The following is a 24,748-nucleotide window of genomic DNA, read 5'->3' as shown; positions in this document are numbered from 1 at the left end:
CTTTAGTACTTACTACACGGCCAAGGGGGCAAAGTTGCAGTCTCTGCCCCCCTGGCCGCCACTGATTAGAGTAAGTTGTCGTGGGCGGCACCTTCACCTAAGCCTCGAGCAAGCTAACAAACCAAGTAGTCGGTCAAAAATCGACATCAACAACGTACTTTATACCTACTCGTACTTACATTACTGCGCTTAATGCGATACTTACATTAAATAAAACTATTTGTGTATATTTTTATGATACTTGGCACAATGACCAAAAAAGACACAAGGCCTTAAATCCGTCCTTACCCATACAGAAGTGATAAATTGATAATACGGCAAACTTCATCATAACTATATACTACTAACAATAAAAGCTCTTATCCTCAATAGTACAAATTTAATATGCATATGGAATAGAAAATACTGTCGCAATATCCGGATAAAAAGACATAACATATAGGTACCTACCTACGTGTAGTGTTTGAGTGTTTGTCATCAGGATAGCACGTAAGGCAAACGAGAATTGGGCAAATGTTTACCCGCACAGATAAATCATAACGTATAAATATAGTGGCTCGAGACGAGCACGCAGAGCGTTAGGGAAAAAAAATAGTAATAAAATCTCTATAAAAACATCTATAAATAAGGTAACATTTGATTTCTTACATTTAATTACAAAAAAATGTATGACAACTATATACAATTAAAAATAGCAATTTTTTTTTTCATTTTTCCAACATTTATATGTAGATCCTCGTATACGAAGATATTTATTCGGAATATCGTTATTGTCAAAAAAACACCGTAACCCGTATAATAATCCGTAAGAAATGATTATGCCTCAATGGCTCATCCACATGTTCGACCACTGTATTCAACAAAGTACTTTACATACAAAAACTGTGACTTCAAATATTGCTATTCCCATAGATAAATTCAATCCCTCTATCCTTCAGACCTTCCCTCCATTCTGTCGCGACGTATTAAAACTTCAAAAGGTAAAATCTATGTAAATCGACCCGGGGATGGACAAAGAGCCCGTGTCAACCCAATCTCGAGGGGAAACCGGAACGCGTGCCGCGGATCTGGATAAACAATAGATTTTCACACTTGTCTATTTAATTCATCTTTTATTAACAGGGAAATGCTTGAAAAGTCTACAATTTCACTTACTTACATAGGCACCTACTTCCAATAGTAGAATTGATATGAATAACATAACATATAATTTGCAGTGAAACGGGGGAAAGACGCGTCACAGTTCAGACTTTTTTGTACCATAACTTATTATTTACTTTTCTGTCAAAGGCCAAAGCTTCTGCTGTCTGCTAGGCAAAGGCCTCCCCTTTCTTCCGCCACTCGTCACAGTTTGATGCATGCTCGCCAGTCGCTGCAAAATGCGTCGTGGTCGTCCCGCCATATCTTTTTTTGTCTGCCTCTGCCCCGGCTAACCTGCGGTGTCCATTCGGTCCATGGATACCTAGGTTTTCATATTAAATATTGAATGGAATTAAATAGAGAGCGTTTATTCCAGGCAAGAAATAAAAGAAGAAAACAACACGTAACATAACTTAACATATGAGCCACGAAATGGTCCCGACTCAGCATGATGCTAGCCTGGCTGGGCTAGCGCTGGTCTTCCGTCGGGGCCATGATCTATTGGGTTTTAGTATATACCTACATTCTAAGATCTCTTAAATTGGAGGATGTTTTTGATCTACCCCTACTGAAAAGTTTTGCGTTTGACTGTACTTTATATTCATTCATGTTTTTAAAAGGCAACCTTTCCCTTGCGATTTGTTTGGGGTCCGCAGGTTGCTTATTGAGGAGTTTCGAGTCAAACTTCAGGTAATCCGGCGGACGCGGCATGAATAAATTGACAACTTCGCAAAAAGCGGATAAATATAATGCAGAGAAAAGTTTGTTTTTAGCCTGTAACGGTAATAGGGCGTGTTTCTAACGTGAGGTACCTTTTTTCGGGCATATTTTCAAAATTAGGGCTAAAAACAAGTTTGATTCACATTTAACCGAAAAGTTAATATCGTTCCGTAAAATGTGACTAGGTAGAGGCTCCTGAATTACTAAAAAATTCAAAATTTAAAATTATTTAGTGTATGTTGATATACAGTATGACGATTTAAAGCACATGAGTAGACTGATAGATTAGATGGGGTCCCTTTGTTTCCCATAAAGTCTGAAGTCATAATGTATTGTTTGTCATATTATCATTAGTCCTTAGACTGAAACCGTTAACTTTTTAGGATTTTTGTAAGGTTATCCTATAAATAGGTTAGGTTAGGTTAGGTTTGTTTTCTGGTAATCCTGAAAATTTACGCGTTTCTGAACCCAACAAATTATGACTAACGAAAATGCGGACAAACAATACGTTATGACTTAAAACTTTTTGGGAAACAATAGAGACCCAGATTATGTAGACGTAACTTAATGAGGTTATGATATGTTTTTAATGTATAAATACTGTTGGAGCACAATTATAAATGGGAAAGCAAACTAGGCACACTTTACGGTAAGTAATAGTAAGTATCTAATTCATGCAAGTCACAATTTTTAGACATACGGCTCGATTCGGAAAATGAATTAGATTTCTACTAGACTTCAACAAGTTACGATACGGATAATTTAAAGATATTTGTAAGATAGATATGTCAAATTTGACGTTTCCGTGATTCTGGAGGTCCTCTTGATCGATTTCGACAAGTTATGACTTAGATATCCGAGTCACATCTAGTGGATATCTAATGTAGATCTAGTTGATCTCTAAATCGTCTCAAGATCTTGTGATTATCTCGAAATCCGAATAGGCCTGTTGGATTTAGAAATTTTTCATAACACAGGAGAAAAGTTCGGGAGAAAATACCTAATATATCAAAAGCATTAAACATTGCCACAAGCTAGGCTTATCAGACGAATCCCCTATTAGTTAGGCTGACAATAGAGAAAACTAATTAACCAACTATCATTCCTTGTAAGATAGAAGATATAAAATACGTACGGCTTTAGTTTCACAAACAGAGCAATTACGGTTACCTGAGTTTCATGAGAAGATAATATCAGCTGTGTGCATTAACTAACAGATATGTGCCAAGTTTTGGGCCACCAGGTAAACAGATTCCTCTCAAATGAGCTTAGATAACTAGGAAAGGTAGGAAAGGAAAGTATCTAAGTTTGCTTTGGTAAACATTCTTGCTGACTTTCAATGCTAAAATTAAGGTTGTACAGTCACCTTCAATATGTAACACAACGAAGGCTGCAAAAATATCTGACACGATCTTATTTGCAGAGCCATAAAAGAGCGGGTCACATATTTTTCCGGCCTTCGAGGAGTAACATATTATTGCAGGTGACTGTACCTACTTGTTTTGGCCTAAAACAAAATTATGTTAAGAGTCCTCGTAATATCGCTGGCCCAATATTACAGTGTTCTATGTTACATTTTCAAGATAGTTGAAATTCGACTTAATGACAATGCTCTAATTTCAGTGCGAAAAAATTTAACATAGAACCCTGTAATATGCGGTGTTGCTGACATATCAAATTCAATATAAAAGTTGAATATTTCGGAAACTGAAGGATACTCGTAACTATTGTTTTTTCTAATCTCCTCGTTGAAACAGAAATTCAAGGTACAATCCGTATAATTAAATTACAATTTATTATTTATTTATTCTATAGTAAAATCTTACATTGAATCAAACAGAAAAGTGCCGTGAAACCCTATCGGGTTTGTACCGACACAACATTCGTGGATAGGTACATTTTACAATTTCGTCTTATTATGAACATATTGCTACACCAGAACAGACCAAACGTATTTAAAAAGTAGCCAATACGAGGAAACGGGCAAAGTTTAATTCTAGATAAGCGAGTACCGGTAACCAAGTTAAATAACTTGTTTTCAAAGAGTTTACTGAACGGTAAACATATTTGTACGACAGTTCGATTTTCGTTCGTATTCTCCTAATAACTTTTATCTGGTGTATTTTAAATTTATTGCTATTACTTAGACATGCCACGAATGGTGGTGAAAAAGTCGATTCCTCCTTTTACACCGGGGACACTGAAGTCGGCAACCGCTTTTCCTGTCCGTTAAAATAGCGCTGCAGCCAATAAGAGCGCCGCGTTTGAAATAGGAAGAGCAAATCAAAGACGTTCTCTATTTAAACTGGCCTTTTTGCCGTTGGGAACGAACGCCTGTTTAATCAAATTGATTGTAAGCAGATGCTTGCATAAAGTTCTTATTATTTGTAATAGGAAAATTATGAGAGAAAATTAAGTTGGAATGAATGAGAATGTTGGCGGTATAGGTATTTAAACACCGAGAAGCATAAATGTATTGGCATTGCCTAAGAACCTAACAACCCTGGGATCGAAACGACCATTGAAGGTTTCAATCTTGAGCCGATTTGTCATATTTGCTAGTTTTGAAAGATTTTAGAGGTATACTCGAAATTTCTGAACATTTCACAATATATTTGATAGCAGTGACGACATCGTTGAAATTGTCAATATGAAGATTATAAGCGGCTTAAGCGTTTTGCGTCATAACTCGGAAAACCGATTTTCCCATAAATTAAACCTACATAGTTGGAGCAATTCCTTTCTATTATAACGACCAATATATGAAATGATATTTCAAAAGTAGGTTTTTAATTTAATCCATTTGATTTTCCTTTTTGGGGTTCCGTACCCAAAGGGCAAAAACGGGACCCTATTACTAAGACTCCGCTGTCCGTCTGTCTGTCCGTCCGTCTGTCTGACACCAGGCAGTATCTCATGAACCGTGATAAGGCAGTTGAAATTTTCACAGATGATGTATTTCTGTTACCGCTATAACAACAAATACTAAAAACAGAATATAATAAATATTTAAGTGGTGCTCTCATACAACAAACGTGATTTTTTTGCCGTTTTTTGCGTAATGGTACGAAACCCTTCGTGCGCGAGTCCGACTCGCACGTGACCGGTTTTTTTGAAATTTCCATCCACCTTGCACAAACAAAGTAAAGCCAAATATAAACACGCTACCTCAATCGCATGATGCTTCTAATATTAACTTTATGATTATTGCATTAACTTAAAAAATAAAATGTCTAAAAACTGAAACTTCTATGAAACGTAAACTAAAGATTGTACTATTGAAGACTGACCAGAACACAATATATTTTAAATAAGCATTTAATAATACTTAGCATTTATTAACTCAAGTTATTTACATATCATATCACACTCGCTTTCTACGCAATATTTGCCACCATTCCATTTCACCATCCAATAAGAATAAACACAATCGTAATTGAAGCCAAGTTCTCGAATGTTTCCTTTTTCCTCCAAAAGAAAGCACTTAATGCAATTTTGGAATTACAAAGTTTTTCTTTGTTGGCGAGCTGGATAGCCCGTCCACTCGGCATGTTTTTATAGTAGCTTAAAGAGCGCTGGCGAATCGAAAGTTCCAACGGACCCGGTAATGCGCATCGGGAAACTTTGAAAACGGGATAATCTTGAAAAGGGCTAAACCAGAAGCACTTTATTTAGCAATACTTACACTACAGCAACACTTATACTGCCATAGACAGTAGACAAGATGGCGCCGGTCGCCGCTGCAAAGGCTGCGTTCAGCTTACGGTAGGGCCGTGTCGTACGGCTGCGATCGTGACCCACAAAAGATCTCTCGCCGGAAGATCAGCGCTGACTTTCGGGTCAGTATTTTATGTATACTTGTAGTTTATACTTTTGTATGTAATTTTAGTTTTAAGTTTATCACGAATAAAATACTTGATTCTGATTCTGATACTTATCACGGCATCTTGCTTACTGTTCCAAGAATATAAAATACTTCTAGTTTAATAGATAACAGTCATGAGGCGAACAATTGAGTTATATTAGTGGTATATAGGTACTACTGAACTTATACATTTTTTTTTTATTTATACAGTTAATGATCAAGTTCACATAATACTGGCGCTGACAAACTAAACACGCCCGCGCTCTGTATTCGGGCTTAATGACAGCCTAGTGCATTACTTGAATCGAGCTTAGAATGTTTTTTCAAGTCTCGCATTTCGCTTGGGGTCGCTTGTTAGTTCTGTTTTTACTTTTTTAAAACCTTGGCAGTTATTCCATTCCAATTAAAAAGCTGACTACGGAAACTGTAAGTACCAACTTAAACGAATGGACTGCGTTTCCCAGGAGGATGGTTGGTATATGGTATACATTTCTCTCGAACAACAAACATTTTAATGAGATGTAGCTAAATCACTACACCTTATAAAACAAAGTCCCCGCCGCGTCTGTCTGTTTGTGTGTTGGTATGTTCGCGATAAACTCAAAAACTACTGAACGGATTTTCATGCGGTTTTCACCTATCAATAGAGTGATTCTTGAGGAAGGTTTAGGTGTATAATTTTCTAACCCGAGTGAAGCCGGGGTGGGTCGCTAGTATTTGTATAAAACCAAAGCATCCCGTAATATAATTGTAAAGTAAGTAAACTTCCTCAATGTTTCTCAATGTCTCTTGTCTATCTAATAAGGATTCTGACCGAATTTTTAGTCATCCTTCCTGCTATTTTTCGAGAACGATTTTTTCTGCTCTACTAGTACCTATACAGCACAACCGAAGTTTGTACCCACGATTTATGACCCCCACGCACATAAGAAGGTAAATAGGAACTACATATAAGTAGACGATTGTTTGGTATAGAATCACTGAGTTTTTAAATGCAGGCGATGTTTGGCATGGTAGGCAATGTTGCGCAACTAGTTGAAACTCCGGACGTTCAATTTGCCTATTTTTTCGTCGACGTAATATTTAAAAGTCCGGAACTTAGTGAAAAAAGCTTCGAATTCCTCGTAGGAATCGTAATGGAATGACGAACGAACTTTCAAAGGAATGACCTATAGCATTCCGTATTCAGAATGCTCTCAGTATTTTCTATTTTTAAACAGAGCGGTTGGGGAGCAAACATGGAACTCCATTAAAATAGTTGTTCCAAAAAGTACTCTGTCTGTAGTTTACTCCCAATATTCAATATTTCCAGGAGGCCTTTTAAAATCTAACTCTTTCTGCCTTTCAAATTTAAACTTTATTTGCGGCGAACTAAGTCACATTTGGAACAGCTTTATTAAGTAGGAGCTTGCTAAAGTAAATGACTGTTTGCGCGTGAAGTTTGTTTGTGTGAGAATGTTTTCGGAACTATGCTCGTCGAAATGAAGACTAGTTAGAAAAAAGTTCCCACTACAAATTGGAAATTGATGTTTGATTGTGCGCTTGTTTTCATTGGCTGCGCGCTGCGAAAATATTTGCCGATAGTGGGGTTTCAAAATAGAATGCAATTTAAAAACGGAGCATTTCGTTAAAGAGATCACGAGATTTATTCGAAATTGGAAATTGCTGTTTGAGTTGTTCATTTGTTTTCAATGTGAATGCAGGGACGTGATCGGAATTTTGAATTCGATTCCAACATTGTGTTTGAATACTTTTTATTGGTAACGTTTACTTAAAGCCTGTGCACATCGGATGCGTGATGTGTGTAGACGTGCACGTGCACTAAAATGTTGGAGCCGTGTACGCACACGTCACGGATGTGCCGTCTCTCATAAGGATCCGTATATTGCAACCCGCTGGTGCACGTGTACGCATCTGATATGCACATGCCTTGTAGACAAGTATTACTTAGGGCATACTGAAAATTCCTGGAACTGGCGACTTAGAAAAAATAAGTCGTCTCATATATCAGAATTCTGAAATTTTCAGTATGGCCCACGTATACAGTATCGTATGTCAAACCTGTAAATTCAGTGAATCCTCATCGGGTCGGCATTTAGCATGTGACACCCATAAAACCTGAATCTACTTAGTAAGTGAAATTTGCAAGCCTACGAAGACCGCTTTTAAATGTGCCGTATGCTTGTATACAACCAACGCAGAAATATTTTCCAGTAACATTTTGCACCAATACCTACATAGCTCCATTTATATGCCTTCCTGGTATTTATATGATGCGCTTACTTAGTTTTGAAACATCAATCTCAATAAAACTACTTAATTTAAGACGACAGAGCACTTTTCCACAAGTCTCAACATATACTTCTATTTTCCTAAAATTCTTCAACGTTCCCATCCCTCGGCCAGGAAAAGGATTACACTCTAGAGTATTAAATCACCAAGACAAATACCCGGGTCAACACTTCCCTTTAAAATGTAAACACTAAACACAACAGACCAGCGTCGGCTTCTATTTTTAAAGGCACCGGGACGGAATCTCTTCTTTCCGGACAGAATGCAATTTCGGCCGGAAATAAACGGGATTGCTGGACGTTTGTGTGCTTTTGTTGTTTTAAACTAATCATTACTGCACTAGAGAGTTGAGGGTATTTTTCTGTTTGTTGGGAAGTTACAAGCCATAAAGTGACGCTTTGTACTAGTTTGATTGAACTATAATTTGTTTACTGTAAATAAACACATGGATCACGTTACTGAAGTATATTGTTGTATCTACAATATTTGCGGGATTGCGCGAACACTATTAATTCTTGTTTGGTTAAAGTTAAAATTTAAAAATGTGCAAAAATCATTAAATCGAAATAGCGAAAATCTTGAAAGTTTATGTGCATATATTTGGTTGTCTGTTAAATCTACAGGTTGTAAAATGCATAATTATGCCTTACAAGTCTTTTAACTATTATGATATATGCTAATGTTAAACGCTACAATTAAAATGTTTTCTTTGTTGCAGTGTTTCCGAATGTGCCGCCGGCGCCGGGCATGTCATGCGCGGGAGAAGACCGTAAGTATTCACAACTTTTTTTGTTTACAGTTTTGCAATTCTTACTCGATAAGGGGAGGGAGGCCTAAAGCGGGTGAGCTAACGGAAAAGGCCTAAGAGTTTTAGTTCTTTTTTTTTAGACTAAAAACGAATTTAATTCCATCCGACAGAAGAATTATCGAACTTCAATATAAGACATAAAGGCCGTGTCACTTTGTATATACCTAATTATTATTTATTAAATAAAAATAAAGGCTCCCTTAAATCCACTTTTCCCCACTACCTAAGCTAGGGCTTTAGGCTCCTCTCCCCTAACACGAACTTTTTGGTGTTTCTTAAATTTCGTGCTATCGAGGTTCCACTGTAGTTATATGAATAGTTAAGTATTTCATGTTTAGTCCAAATAATGTCATTATAAAAATTAAAAGTAAGTGAAAATAAAATAAAAAAACTAAAATAAAGTTTATAAAAATTATGAATCTGTCCAGATTTGATTACATTGAGAAAATCGTACCTCCAAACCAATAAAAAGGCAATGTTTCTTGAGTTCGTTTGTCACCCGAGAAATAGCAGCCAATTTCATTACTATCTGCAAAAAGAAAATGATGCCCATTCTCTCTCTATCTCAAAACAATAAGATAAATATAGACACGCTTGATTTCGAATTCACATATGTAATATAATTATTTGCATCTCTATAGTTCGTTTTTTTTGTAATTGTAAATAAAAATAAAATAAATAAAAAAAACGCTTTTTAAAAATCAGTAACTATTACTTACTAGTGGCTCTGTGAGCTGTAGACCTCCCGAGCATATCTTATTGGGCACGATGAAAATAATATATAGTAAAAAAAAAACAATACGAAAAGTGCAAAAAAATATATAAAACGTTATATCACAGCATATAATTACTGGGGATCGAACCCAGACCTTCTGTGCAAACAAAAAAAGCGAACGTTTGCAAAATATGCCATGATGGTTCTTACTTAAGGTGACGAAATTTTGCTACTCATTCTCAAGTAAAAACTAAATATCTTAATACCTCCAAAACCAGTGAAATAAAATTTCAGAATTTTTGGCCATTTAATCTGTAAACATGTCTCAAAAAGAATACAATCTTATGATACCGATACGACTATTTGTTTAAGCGCGAGCTATCACAACTCTTCCATTTTGAAAAATTTCCAAAAACTGGCTCGACAAAATTTTTTTATCGAATCATAATTAATCATAATTTTTATCGAATATTTATCGATTTCGGTTACAAAATTTCACGAGAATCGGTTAATAATTGCGACCTGTAGAGGAGAACATCCGGACATACAAACTAAAATATCTTAATACCTCCAAAACCAGCGACATTTTTTTTAATTTTAGGCCATTTAATCAGTAAACATGTCTCAAAAAGAATACACTCTTATGATACCGATACGACTATTTGTTTAAGAGCGAGCTGTCACAACTTTTCCATTTAAAAAAAAATCCAAAAACCGGCTCGACAAAATTTTTTTATCGAATCATAGAATTCGGTTACAAAATTTCACGAGAATCGGTTAAGAACTTGCGACCCGTAGAGGAGAACATCCGGACATACAAAAGCAAAATGCCCGAGTCAAAACGTAGACCTTCGCTAATACGCTTCGATCAATGAAAGCAGAAGAATATAAATGATTGTATTAGATTCATAATTGTTACATATTTGCTCTGACTTACTTCGCTAGGAACTTCGCATATAACCTTCTATATAATGCATATCTACTTATCATATTTAACAAACAAAACGTTCCTTTCATATAACCATAAATAACATCCACATCATTTCTGCTTCCGTGAGCGTAAATAAGTTCATTTCAAAATTAACCACGCTATTAAAATTGTACCCTATGAAGCGCAACATCAATTGAGCTTTTTAGGCGACGTCATCATCATGTAAAAGCTGGCATGGTAATGACCAAAACCGTGAGCGAGTTAAAAAAAACCTATTAAAATTTTTATAACGTCGTCTTGCTCGCTCAAAAGTTTAAAAGTAAAGAGGGAAAGAGCCCTTTGAATTTCGTTTTTTCGGCACGGAAGCCGGGTTCCGCCGGAGACCCGTTGAGCCGACGTAAATAATATATTATGTGTTAAGTGCAGATTGCGCGGGAAATTCTTATGAGGAAAAATAAACTACTTACTTTAAATACCGCTTTGATAGAAAGGATTTCCAAAGAAGTTCCCTTTTGAAGTATGACTTTATCGCGAATATCAAATAAATCTTGTTTTGTATATGCATAAACTTATTTTGATCATTTAAACAGAAAAGTTGCGTTTTTGGATTAAGACATGCTAGTTAGATTAAAAACCATCAATCCAACAACAAAACACTAATCGCTACTGCATATCTGTGATATCTCCTTACTTCCGAAAGGTATTTCTTGTAAATAAATCGCTTGCCTCACTAAATTCGCTTTAAACCGATAAGATAGTAACGATAACGTTCATCGAATCGACACGCCACTCCGATGTCTTGTACCGGCGACATCGCCAAGCATCTGGCAGGTGCTTTATTTTATTTACATTTTTTTATTTCTACACAATACAAAGTGTCATTACCGTGGCTAAGGGATAATAGTGTCATTACCGTGCAAGAATTACAAGTGACAATCTCGACGTTGCATCGTCATCGTGTAGCAAAGTGTGAAATGGTGTAAGATTGATTACAGGGGTAGTGGAGGAGGTGTGGTGGCCTAATTTGGGTGGAAATGGCAATCGGATGGTCGTTAATTGTAACTGACCCGGAGGAGCTCTTGTTAGCGCCTATATGTTGGTAATGACGAGGCCGTGATTTGGGTTAGAATGAAATCGTTAAGTGTTTGTGGAACGCGTGATTTGAAAGTTATTTCGCTTTTTTAGTAAACTAAAAATGAAAATACCTTTTCATTAATTTCATTCCGATAGCTTCGAGAATATGAGATTTTTTTTGTTGAAATATATACGCGGATTCAAGAGGTTTTTCTGTAGAAATATCTAAAATACTAACAACATACATGAAAAGTTAAACAAAACACCGTTCGAAGATTTACAGGATTCACTGAATACGGTCCGAATTTTCAGGCGACGACATTTGTTTACACAATGTTAATCTAATCTAAAAAACGATTTAACGTATATAACTAATCTTAATTACTTATATGTTTAACCTTAACAATATATTTTTGTTTGATTCTAGGCAGCATATACAGGCGCGGCGCCCGGCGGTGGCGGAAGCTCTACCGCGTCAATGGGCATATCTTCCAGGCCAAGAGATTTAATAGAGTAAGTTGTCCAGCAACGGCTCATTTTCTGGCCCGCCAGCTTTCATGCCACTTTGTTGCACAGCTGGCGTTGATGCCGGATTCAATTTACAGTTGTCTTAACTGTAGTGGAAACTTTTTTGTTAGGAAGAAATGTTGGAAGTGCTTTGAATCAAAGAGTTTTATTTTTTTTACTTAACCGTTTTGTAGTTAGAAGTTAAGGCGAGTCATTAAATGGGAAACAATTATTCCTTTTACAAGCATGCTAGAAAATGTTATTCAAAGTATTTAAGTCTATATCCGTCAGAAAACATAAAACTAGATTGGCATTACGTATTGGTTATCCAAGGACTTAAAAAAATGTAAGAGGAAATAAGTCTAAAGTCTAGTCGTCATGTGGTCGTTTAAAGAAATAGATGTGGCTTTCAATCGTCTCTTTTGGTTCATTCCCATTTGTCCCCGCCCCGCGTGACCTCCGCCGTACATGAGGCATGAATTATTTCTATGAAAAGACTTATTCCCATCTTTGCCCGGCGGGGACAAATTGGATTGCCTAAATTACATATGAATATGTATTTTAGCCTAAATACCGAGTACAAGTAGGAACATATATGTATAGGTAGTCAACTTTTAACTTTTCCCTTTCCAGCGCGCCTTCTGTGCCTTCTGCCAGGACCGCATCTGGGGCCTCGGCCGCCAGGGCTTCAAGTGCATCCAGTGCAAGCTGCTGGTGCACAAGAAGTGCCACAAGCTCGTCCAGAAACCGTGCTCCAGCGAGCATGTGGACCCTGTGGAGATCAAGGATGATGCCAATGGGGAGAGTACCCTGGGCCGTGCTTCGTCCGTCAGGTGAGTTAGCCGTCCATCTGGTGAGTTACTCTGATACTTCTTGTATCAGAATATGGATATTCTTTCCCAAATCCTTTAGAAAATACTTTTACACCGCAGCCATTGTAACGACGTCAGTAAGTAGACTTAAGTTAAAACAACATAACGTCACTTTCACGAGCTTCGTGCGTTTTATTTGGCTTACTGAAGCTTGTAACCGGGAATGGTCAGAAGGGGTCCTGTGATTTACACGGAATAACTAGAGAAGGGATAACTAACTGAAAATTGTCGTAAGGTCGCGTGCGTTGCATCTCGGAAGGCAAACGGTATCGCACTGCCAGTAACGCAGCAGCGGCGCACGCGAGGTGATTGAGTGATTGTTTTAGAGTGAATGTGATGAATGGTGAGTGTATGAAAGTTAGGGGGTTCACAGACGTGTGTATGAAGGTGTGTCTACACGTCTGTGTGGGAACTAATAAGGGCTGTGCTACAAGCTGTAGTATTTTTGTCTTCCGTGTTAGCTTGAGTTGAGCTTTCTGAATATCGAAGATTATTAATTAGATTTAACAGAAACTTCATGAATAAAGACATCTCGTTAGATGGTATTTTTGAATCATCATCTCTACATTTTAGAAAAAATTATTTGTTTTTTTTTCATCCAGGTCTAGAGCAGACCCCGAGCCGCCGCTGCCGGACACGCCGCCCGCGCCGGCGCCGGCGCGCGAAGACCTGGAGCCGGGCTCGCAGCGCCAGTACTCGCTCGACGACTTCGAGCTGATCAGAGTCATCGGACGCGGCTCCTACGCTAAGGTAAGCTATTTATTGTACAAGGTCTAGGGCAGACCTAGCTAGAACTGGACCGCGAGGTCCTGAAGCCGGGCTCCCAGCGACAGTACTCACTCGACGACTTCAAGCTAATCCGAGTCATCGGACGCTGCTCTTACCCTAAGGTAAGCGCCACTGATCATAGAAAATACTTGACGTTAAACTAAAATATGACTAATGGCCGGTTGCACCAACCACAGTTGACGGCCTGACTAACGTCACTCGGCAGTGAACTATGAGACTTCCCATAGAATAAAATTTTGCGAACTCTTTAAAGATGAAAGACGGTTCGGAGCAACCGACCCTTATTCAAGCAATCGATGGTCCACAGTCTTCATTATATAAATGTTTACTTAGTCAAAAATTATAATACTCTGTACACGGGCACGTTTGCGACACAGTACTTAACTAAGTCATACAGTATATTCGCGCAAAAAAAAACTACAGAGCGGACTAGAAGTCTGATTGATGCGATGTTAATCATGGCTTATAATTTTTAGAATATAGGTCCAGATAAGTAATTGGATTGCCCTGTGTTTTGTCTCATGGCAATTCGTACTTCTGGTAGAAGTGTTTGCAACAATGTTAGCTTCTTGACATGAAATCCAAAATGTATATTCCCCAGGTGCTGATGGTAGAACTGAAGCGGACGAAACGCGTGTACGCGATGAAGGTGATCAAGAAGGCCCTCGTCACGGACGACGAGGACATCGACTGGGTGCAGACCGAGAAGCACGTGTTCGAGACGGCCTCCAACCACCCGTTCCTAGTGGGGCTACACTCCTGCTTCCAGACTCCTAGTAGACTGTTCTTTGTCATCGAGTTTGTGCGCGGAGGAGATCTAATGTGAGTACTCTTTAACTGAAGCTTGGGTTCGAGACGGCCTCCAACCACCCGTTCCTGATGGGGCTGCACTCCTGCTTCCAGACTCCTAGTAGACTGTTCTTTGTCATCGAGTTTGTGCGCGGAGGAGATCTAATGTGAGTACTCTTTAACTGAAGCTTGGGTTCGAGACGGCCTCCAACCACCTGTTCCTGGTGGGGCTGCACTCCTGCTTCCAGACTCCTAGTAGACTGTTCTTCGTCATTGAGTTTGTGCGCGGAGGAGATCTAATGTAAGTACGCTTTAACTGAAGCTTGGGTTCGAGACGGCCTCCAACCACCCGTTCCTGGTGGGGCTGCACTCCTGCTGCCAGACTCCTAGTAGACTGTTCTTTGTCATCGAGTTTGTGCGCGGAGGAGATCTAATGTGAGTACTCTTTAACTGAAGCTTGGGTTCGAGACGGCCTCCAACCACCCGTTCCTGGTGGGGCTGCACTCCTGCTGCCAGACTCCTAGTAGACTGTTCTTTGTCATCGAGTTTGTGCGCGGAGGAGATCTAATGTGAGTACTCTTTAACTGAAGCTTGGGTTCGAGACGGCCTCCAACCACCCGTTCCTGGTGGGGCTGCACTCCTGCTGCCAGACTCCTAGTAGACTGTTCTTTGTCATCGAGTTTGTGCGCGGAGGAGATCTAATGTGAGTACTCTTTAACTGAAGCTTGGGTTCGAGACGGCCTCCAACCACCCGTTGCTGGTGGGGCTGCACTCCTGCTTCCAGACTCCTAATAGACTGTTCTTCGTCATCGAGTTTGTGCGCGGAGGAGATCTAATGTGAGTTTTTTACACTTTGACTGACCGACCTGTTTAGCTTTTCAAGTTCATACCAGATAACTTATACACTATACATTCGCCATCAGAGATATCGGAGCGGTCAAGGCTCTCACAAATATCTGAACATGCCTCTATTGTCAAGGCGTTAGAGTGCGTGTTCAGATATTGTGAACACCTTGGCCGCTCCGATATATCTGATGGTGACTGTACCATCGGGAATTGGAGGACTACGTACTTACAAAAACGGAGTGGAGTGCAAAAGTTGGTCGGGCCGGTCTTTTATGAAGATGTTGAACAGTATCGGTTTCGCCGGAAGATCAGCGCTGACTTTCGAGGCACTGTTAAGCTGTGGCCCCCTGTCGTGGTAATTTTCTTTTGTCGTATGAGACTTTTGTATATATTAACATATCAGTTTCAAATAAAATGATGTTATTCCAGGTTCCACATGCAGCGGCAGCGGCGGCTGCCTGAGGAGCACGCGCGGTTCTACGCGGCGGAGATTTCTCTCGCGTTACACTTCTTGCACGAGCGCGGGGTCATCTACCGCGATCTGAAGCTGGACAACGTGCTACTGGACCATGAGGGCCACATCAAGCTCACCGACTACGGCATGTGCAAGGTCAGACTTTATTATACAGGGTGAAATTTTAACCACCGTTCATACTCTGCGTAGTGATTTTATAGGTCATACTGAACAACTTTTACTATGGGACTAAAATTTGGTTGTCCCATAGAAAAACCTAGCCAAATATCACCTTGTATACATTACATATATCTTTTAATCTATCACTAGAAACATCCTGAACTCCTGCATCTCATCTCGGTCGAGCTGACATTGCAAAGTCTTTGAGAAATGTACATGAAATCCTGATCTCTAGATTATGTTGACTGCATGTTTTCTGGTTAAATCTGTTTTTTTACTCTTTATCTTAGCCTTTCCCTCGTTGATACATTCGCTACAGCAACTTGAGGCAATGTTTTTGACGTAAGTGACTGCCATCTGACCTGGGTCTCAATACGATATTTTTCTTCATTTAAAAGCGACTGGTAAGTATCACCAACCCAACCCAATCAGAGTAGCCTTATATTAACCGCTTATATAAAATTCCAGGAGGGCGTCCGCCCCGGCGACACGACGTCCACGTTCTGCGGGACGCCCAACTACATCGCGCCCGAGATCCTGCGCGGCGAGGAGTACGGCTTCAGCGTCGACTGGTGGGCTCTAGGGGTCCTCACCTACGAGATGTTAGCTGGACGGAGTCCCTTCGACATCGCCCAGGCTGCAGACAACCCCGACCAGAACACTGAGGACTACCTCTTCCAGGTGAGACTGTTGACCTGACCCTGGTGGCTCTAGGGGTGCTGACGTACGAGATGTTAGCCGAAAAGAGCCCATTCGACATCGCGCAGACCGCCGACAACCCCGACCAGAATACTGAAGACTCTTCCAAGGTGACATCACTGTTGAGGGTTACTTGCGGATTCCTGACAGCAGACGAACTCCGAAAAGGGAGGAGGAGGAGGGAGGAGGGAGCCTTAGCTTGCTGCTCCCACCCCCGCGGACGATACACAGTGCGATGCACATCTGAAAAATGCACGGAGCTTACGATTGGACTGTATTCATGTCAATTGCGGACAGTGTCATGACCAGAGGTCGGCGAGGGTGAGTATTTGCCTTATAATATGACGTAAGACATGTCAAATTAGCTCACCCAAATTAATTAAATAAGGATTGTCAAGTCGACTAATCAGTTCTTCATATTTAGTCGTTCAACCTACCCTCGAATTGGGTATGTCCATGACATCTTGGAAGATGGGAGTCATACGATAACACAGTAGAGATTCGAGGCTGCAATCTTCTTCTCTATCGTATCTCTCTTGACAGAGCGGTCGTGGTCACGTTGAGGCGTCCGCATCGGTAGTAGAGGCGGACACAGCTCTTCGCACGATCTCCCGCCATCTCTCCCTGTTGGCAGACTGTCTGGCACAGTCAGATACGCGGTTTCCCACTGCGGATTTTATTTGGTTTTGGTGGTGGTTTGGTTTGGTGGAGGCTGCAATAAGAATATTACTTAACCTGCCCTACCTATCCTTGCCAATCTACTAGTGTAAACTAATCGGGTTGCAAGAGGAATCATGGACACACAACTCAATATAACTTCAACGTTTTACTTAATATGTTCCAGGTGATCCTAGAGAAGACGATCCGTATCCCCCGCTCGCTGTCCGTGAAGGCCGCGTCGGTGCTGAAGGGCTTCCTCAACAAGAGCCCCGCGGAGCGGCTCGGCTGCGGCGAGAGCGGCTTCATGGATATCGTGCAGCATCCCTTCTTCAAGAGCATCGAGTGGGAAATGGTAAATTATTTACTTTATTCATTTGATATCTTGGGTTAGGTTATTTATAATATGAATATAGAAGTAAAATATAGAAACAATAAAAAATACATATAAACACATTATACCTAACCTAGGGTGTCGCCGGCAGCGGGGCAGGGCCCAAGCTACCGGTGGTCAGGGCCGCAGACAGAGGAACCGGCAAACTATCCGCGCCGTGTCCAAGATCACCGCCTTCTGCATCTGACCCTTGATCCAACCACCTAGCAAGAGTCTCTCTAGATGTTAGTCGGGACTCTTGGCTATTAGACCGTTCGCTGTAACAACTATCGGGACAATAGACATGTTATTATAATTATGAGCCATATTGTCCCACTGTCGGGCAAAGGCTGACTCTTATTGATCCACGTATCCCTATTCTCGGAAGTCTCCCACCAGTCTGTCAAATTCGTCAAGCTCGTCCCGCCATCTCCGACGAGGTCTATCTTGACGCCTTGCAATTTGTGGCAAGTAATATTATTAAAAGTACATACATGGTCTGTCCGTGGATATACCGCATGTGGACCGCAAGACGACATCAGATTTTATGTCCAAGTTCACACGGGGCTATCATCGGGACCTATTCGGATTTCGAGATAATCACAAGATCTTGAGACGATTTAGAGATCAACTAGATCTACATAAGATATCGACTAGATGTGACTTGGATATCTAAGTCATAACTTGTCGAAATCGTTCAAGAGGACCTCCAGAATCGCGGAAACGTCAAATTTGACATATCTATCTTACAAATATCTTTAAATTATCCGTATCGTAACTTGTTGAAATCTAGTAGAAATCTAATTCATTTTCCGAATCGAGCCGTATGATTCGTTAAGTGGTTAAGGGAGATTTATAATGAAACCTCGTGAACGTAAGCTGCCCAATCACATAGATAAAAAAATTGTAATTTCTCTCGATTGAGGATTCAACCTATTATAAATAAGATGTTATCTTGATTGCAGCTAACTATAAAGTGGTGGGTTATCGCCATTATTATATATCGTTATGGTATATCGACAGCTTTTGCCAGAAGCATTGAAGTCGAAACCTTAAAAATTATAAAACCGACAAAGGCATGTTATATTCAGCATGTTCAGTTATTAAGTTTTTGACGATCCTTACAATATTTTGAGCAGAGTAGTAGACTCCTATCTAATATGATAATGTTCGTGTTTCAGCTGGAGCAGAAGCAAGTAGTGCCGCCGTTCAAGCCGAGGCTAGAGGGCGAGCGTGACTTAGCTAACTTCCCGCCCGAGTTCACCGACGAGCCCGTGCATCTCACGCCTGACAACGAGTGAGTATACATCTCCGAGGAGTACACGAGTAGACTATAGGAATACACGAGTAGACTATAGGAATACACGAGTAGACTATATGAACACACGAGTAGACTAGGAATACACGAGTAGACTATAGGAATGCACGAGTAGACTATAGGAATACCCGAGTAGACTAGGATTAATTCACGAGTAGACTACAGGAATACACGAGTAGACTATATTAATGCACGAGTGGACTATAGGAATACACGAGTAGACTATAGTAATACTTCTATAGTACATTGTGTATTAAGGGCGGTAACCAAGAATTTACAAACGAGTGTGAATTGAAGCCCGAAGCCGAAAGCGAGGGCTTAATTAACACGAGTTACCGCCTGTGGCACACACAATGTTTTTCATCACACTTGTGAGGAAAAAAAAGGGAAAAATAAAACTTCTGCTTATTTCGAACGTACATTACAGTCTGTCCGTTCAGTCTGCCAGTACATTACGTCACTAGGACGATTCTAGAATTATGGTCAGTTTTCTTACTATATTCTATATTATTATTGTACAAATGTGATTGACTAACGTAAAAAATTGTTATATTCACAGCAACGTGATCGCAGACATCGACCAGTCGGAGTTCGAAGGCTTCGAGTACGTGAACCCGCTCCTCATGTCCCTCGAGGACTGCGTGTGACACCACGCTTGCCTGCTGCACCCCTACCACGACCCCGCCATGGTAAATACAACCTTACACTGTAGAGATAAGGCTCACAACACATCGACCAGAGTTCGAGGCTTCGAGTACGTGAAGCCGCTCCTCATGTCCCTCGAGGACTGCGTGTGACACCACGCTTGCCTGCTGCACCCCTACCACGACGCCGCCATGGTAAATACAACCTTACGCTGTAGATATACTCGTAAGGCTCACAACACATCGACCATGCGATTTTACGGTAGAGCGCAGCACGGACGCACACCGCACCGCCTAGCGTTATAAAATGTCAGTGTTCCTACCAATCAACGAGCTGAGTTACGTTAAGTATGGCGGCGGAGCTGCCATCCCATAGATTATAATACAAGGTGCCAAGATGTTCAATATTTGATAGACGATGACGTTGACAAATGGTTTGATAATTTTTATCCTATAATCAACGTACGCCCTCGTTCGTGCGAATGAGGCCTAAATATTACTGAGTTATTAGTACATCCATCCTGCCACCGGGCCTTGCGTTCGAAGCCGACATCGATTCCGACACCTGTCCCGATAACTCTTTCACGAAATATAAGAATATCGTTACTTAAGGCCTCCTACTAACGAGCGCTTTTTCGACGCGCGTTAAAAAAACGCTTGAATCCGTCCACACGCTAAATTCTATTTAACGACCAACGCTTAAAGTCGAAAATCCAACAACGCTTGATAAAAAGCGCCACCGCCATCGTGTGAATAAATACACATGTATCCATTTGTGTCATTCAAATGCATTAAATAATTACATTATTGATTGTTGTCAGGCGTTCGGTTACGGCGAGTCATCTTCGTCGGACTACGACTCGGTGTGCTCGTCGCTGCCACCGCGCAAGCCCACGCTGCTGCAGCACATGTTCTGTCTGCCGCTCAACTGACCCCGCTACGACTAACCAGTCACAACCCCAACCGGTTACACATACCAATTAACCGGTTTCGAGTTTTGGTTGTAGCTTTTCATTGCTACAGCGTATGTTCTGTCTGCCGCTCAACTGACTCCGCCACGACTACAAGCGTAACCGGTTACACATACCAATTAACCGGTTTCGAGTTTTCGTTCTAGCTTTTCATTCTTGCAGCATATGTTCGGTATGCCGCTCAACTGACTCCGGCACGACTAACCGGTTACGCTTCGTAACCGGTTACACATATACCAATTAACCGGTTTGGAGTTTTCGTTGTAGTATTTATTTTATTTCAAGTTTGTAAATTGTATTTAGAGTCTGTCTACTAAGATAACTTTGTATCGCATTGCACAGAAATGACTGATGACATTTGCCATAGTTAATCATTGCAAATGCCATGCAGAGTAACTATGGTCCGACTTTGAATTTGCCATTTCATTTCAATGTTGTAAATTGCTTGTAAAAGGTTCTGAATAGTACCGGCAAAGAGTTATTAATAATAGAAGAGGTATAGTCTAATAAAAATGCGTGCCTCGAATTCGACAGCTGTATGGCACCGCACATTACGCGGTTATTCTCGTTGTCAAAACTTGCCACAAAACATATGGTGCCGTACAGCGTCATCTTCAGCTGTCAAATTAGAGGCACAATTTTAGCTTAGATTTTACACATCTTATTTTATCAATGCATCTTTGGTACTGGAATTACATGCTTTTCCGTTTACTTTAGGTGAAATATCGTGCCACCTTACATTTGCAAAAAGTGATTGTTTTGTACTTAAAATTATATAACAAAATTATTTTAACCGGTTGCAAGCCTCGATGGAAAGTGAATTTTGATGTACCTAAATAATTGTCGAATAACAAGTAAAAATTAAAGTTTGTGTATGAATATTTAGGACAAGCTAAAGTGACGATTGTTATACCAAAAAAATATACAAAAGTCACATTAAAGTGTGGCCAAGGCCATGTTTATAGCCACTTAAGGCCAAGCTGTCCAAAGTTAACACTTTGAATCGACTTTATATGTATTTTGAAGATTAGGGGAGCGTGTAGCGAACAAAGGCTTGCCTTGTTATATGATACGGTTCGAATGTAAGGTCAATTGTAAAACATGATAAGCGACATTTCTTCAAGTCTAATCTTTAATCCACTGGCTGTTACAGACTGAAGTGAAAAATATAACTTAAACGATTTCTGAATTTATCTAAAAGTATATAAAAATGTAAAGCTTTAGATTAGATATTACTTGTGTTCACTATTATTTGTTTAACTGAGAATGTAAAATATGTTTATGCGATTCCGTGTACTGAAGAGTATAATTAGAAAGTGTTTACATAAGCACTTAGCTCCAAAAACAATAATAATTATAAATCTGTCTAAATAATCTAAAATGTGTCTAATTTTTGGAGCTAACTGTATATATGTAAATATTAAACGTAGCAAACAGATCTGAATGTATTCTACAGCCAGCAGCAGAAGTTGCTAAGCGGGAGAGTTCAAAATGATCTTGACGCGGCTGTATTGTTAAGATAATAAGAGCGTGTCAAGGTAATTTTGAACACCTCGTCCGCTCAGCAACTTCTGCAGCTGACTCTACTTCTCTTCGAAAGGAATTGATGGCAGTTGACACAGACACTGTTCTGGTGGTTGGTGCTCGAAGTCTACGTCTGTAACTAGGTAACCCTTCAGCATTCAGGTAGCAGCGGATGGCGTCACACAGTTTTCCTATTATATTATAATAAATCTTAGATCACTTCGAATTAAGCCCGAAGCCACTTCGGGCTGAAAAACGCTTCTTATGTACATAAAATTATCTCTATGTATACAAAACGTATAAATAACTATAAATATTTTTGAAACTATTCTAATGTCTCTTCGCGAACACCGAGCTACATCGCGGTGTCTACCATCTATATATGTTTATTGAGCAATAATATATTGTAGTTATATCTATATGGGGACAGGTGATAATGCTCAATGAATGGCACGTAAGGAATTAAAAGTACTTAGATAAAAATATCGCCCTTTAAATGCAGGCGCGTATTTTAGCCCTTCTCCAATATTAGTGTTTTCCCTAGAAGCCTAGTTTAAGCTAGAGTCTTGCTACGATTCTTTGTGAGGAGTCTCGCGTGGCGTGTACTGTGTTAGAACTGTATAGAAATCCTTATATCGGTAACACCTCTCAGAGAACAATCGAATGTAAACCTTGTCTATATGAGTGTAAGGACTGTAATCGCTACCAGTAGTCGAGTGTACATAAGTCACGCTTTATTCCTATTATATTGTAAATTAATGTATCCATTCCCTACCGTAGCTCCCGTTGTCGTTCATAGCTAACACCACTCGTTTAGGTAGCCAACGAATTTTATAAAATATTATATATGTAATTATAAATATGGAGCACTGATACAAACTCGTGTACATTGACAAAATAAAAATATTAAAAAATACAATCGGTTATAAAAATATTATAACAAATTATTGTTAAAGTAGAAGGAAAGACTTATTATATAATGATATGGTTACTTATATGGTAATTATTGGGGCGTATGCCGGTGTCCACGGACTATTCTAAATAACGTAGTATCTATTAGACATTTTGCACCGATATTCTAGTGATCACGCTCTTGGCTCGGCGACGAACTTAAAACTGTTTAGAATGCCGGTCTCATAACATATTTTAACTAACCCCTAAACTCAAGTGTTACACCAAGAAACATATGGCATAACGTACAAGAACAGATATTACTTGATTTCTATCGTGAATCAAACAAAATGGTTAGCAAAAATATATCGCTATACAGTTTCGGAGGAAATATTTAACTATAAAATGAGCCAAATATTTTTCGGTGTAATGATAACGTACCTTTTAAATGTAGAGTAAATTATATTTTGTCTGCATTCTATTTCTTCTAAGTGTTGCCACTGCCGCCCGAATGTTAAACTTCTATGTTATCGTTGGTATAAATGGATTTTATAATTCAAGTTTCATTTGTTTGATTATTATCAAGCTGCATGAATGTGGTACAATTCCGTTATTAGAAGTGTAATTTAAACAGCTATTAGACTGTCCTGCGCTAAGTCGCTTGATGTTGGCTGACAAGAGTCAGCCATATTTTATGCGTGTTCGCTTATTGGTAGGTACATTTATTCGTTGCTTTTCATATTTTACTAGGGTATTCAAGCCTATGATTATTAACCGGTTAATTTTAATAACCGGTAATTTACCGGTTTCGATTATTTACATTTTACCATGTGTTGCGTGACGGGCGCTTTGCATTGTCGAACCCGCGCGGGGTTTTGTATTATTTTAAGTATTTAATTATTATTAAGCTGTATTTTGGTACTATTAACTCTATATTAAGCGTAATTAGTTAACATTCCAATGTCTGACTTTATATTTGTTTGTGCGACATGGTGACACGCATGGATCAAGTTCCAAATTATCTTTTTATACGGTTTAATAGGTTCTAATAAAATGTTGAGATTATTGTATACCTTATTAGAACTTTGTTGTACGTTCGTTTAATCAATTAAGTTTGAAATGTATCTAAACTAAATATTCCTGTATTATACTAACCGCATGACAAATGACATTTAAATCACTGTTAATTATAAAAGGAATTGTTCACTTTATTGATATGTTAAAGTCGCCGTTTAGAACAAATTATGTATCTTAGTTTTAAGTTTTAGTTGTATGTTGATACATCCGATGTATGGAGCTTTATGTAGTATGGTTTACATATTGGATGTGTGTACGAACACCGGGCGAGTGACGAGTCTCTGACGACTTAGACTGGATACCTAACTTGGGATACTGTACTATTCTGTGCTTAATTGAAAATAAAGAAAGATTAATCTGACTCGTGACTTGTTATTTCAACGTATATAACGATTTATCTGAAATCGGGACATAAACCTTCATCCACCCTCAACAAATGTGCTGCAAAAAACTGTGCTTATAGTTCTTATAGAAATTTCATAAGTAAAGATCCCCCTTCATATATTCCGGCCGAACATTCTCATTTGGTGTGTACTCTGGGGCCTACGCTGTTTCTCCTTATGGTGAATGATTTGCCTGACATAGCTCGCACTGCTAAATGCCTCCTTTTTG

At 39.5% G+C, this 24,748-nt stretch overlaps 1 protein-coding gene across 1 annotated transcript in view; it reads left to right on the top strand.

Annotated features, from left to right (window-relative positions):
- LOC134797477 (atypical protein kinase C) overlaps positions 1–24,497 on the top strand; it is a 189,734-nt gene extending 165,237 nt beyond the window's left edge. Inside the window, exons 2-12 of the mRNA XM_063769713.1 lie at positions 8,736–8,786; positions 11,973–12,058; positions 12,686–12,885; positions 13,527–13,674; positions 14,315–14,535; positions 15,778–15,958; positions 16,451–16,663; positions 17,526–17,693; positions 18,893–19,008; positions 19,589–19,718; positions 20,495–24,497. Coding sequence (XP_063625783.1) covers positions 8,736–8,786; positions 11,973–12,058; positions 12,686–12,885; positions 13,527–13,674; positions 14,315–14,535; positions 15,778–15,958; positions 16,451–16,663; positions 17,526–17,693; positions 18,893–19,008; positions 19,589–19,676 — 1,472 coding nt within the window. The 3' untranslated portion in view covers positions 19,677–19,718; positions 20,495–24,497. The remainder of the gene's footprint in view (positions 1–8,735; positions 8,787–11,972; positions 12,059–12,685; positions 12,886–13,526; positions 13,675–14,314; positions 14,536–15,777; positions 15,959–16,450; positions 16,664–17,525; positions 17,694–18,892; positions 19,009–19,588; positions 19,719–20,494) is intronic.
- Positions 24,498–24,748: the final 251 nt, after the last annotated feature.

This window comes from Cydia splendana, chromosome 15 (assembly GCF_910591565.1).
Source record: "Cydia splendana chromosome 15, ilCydSple1.2, whole genome shotgun sequence".
Taxonomy (NCBI): Eukaryota; Metazoa; Arthropoda; class Insecta; order Lepidoptera; family Tortricidae; genus Cydia; species Cydia splendana.
Note: the sequence above shows the minus strand (reverse complement) of the source record. Positions and strands in the feature narration are given on the sequence as shown.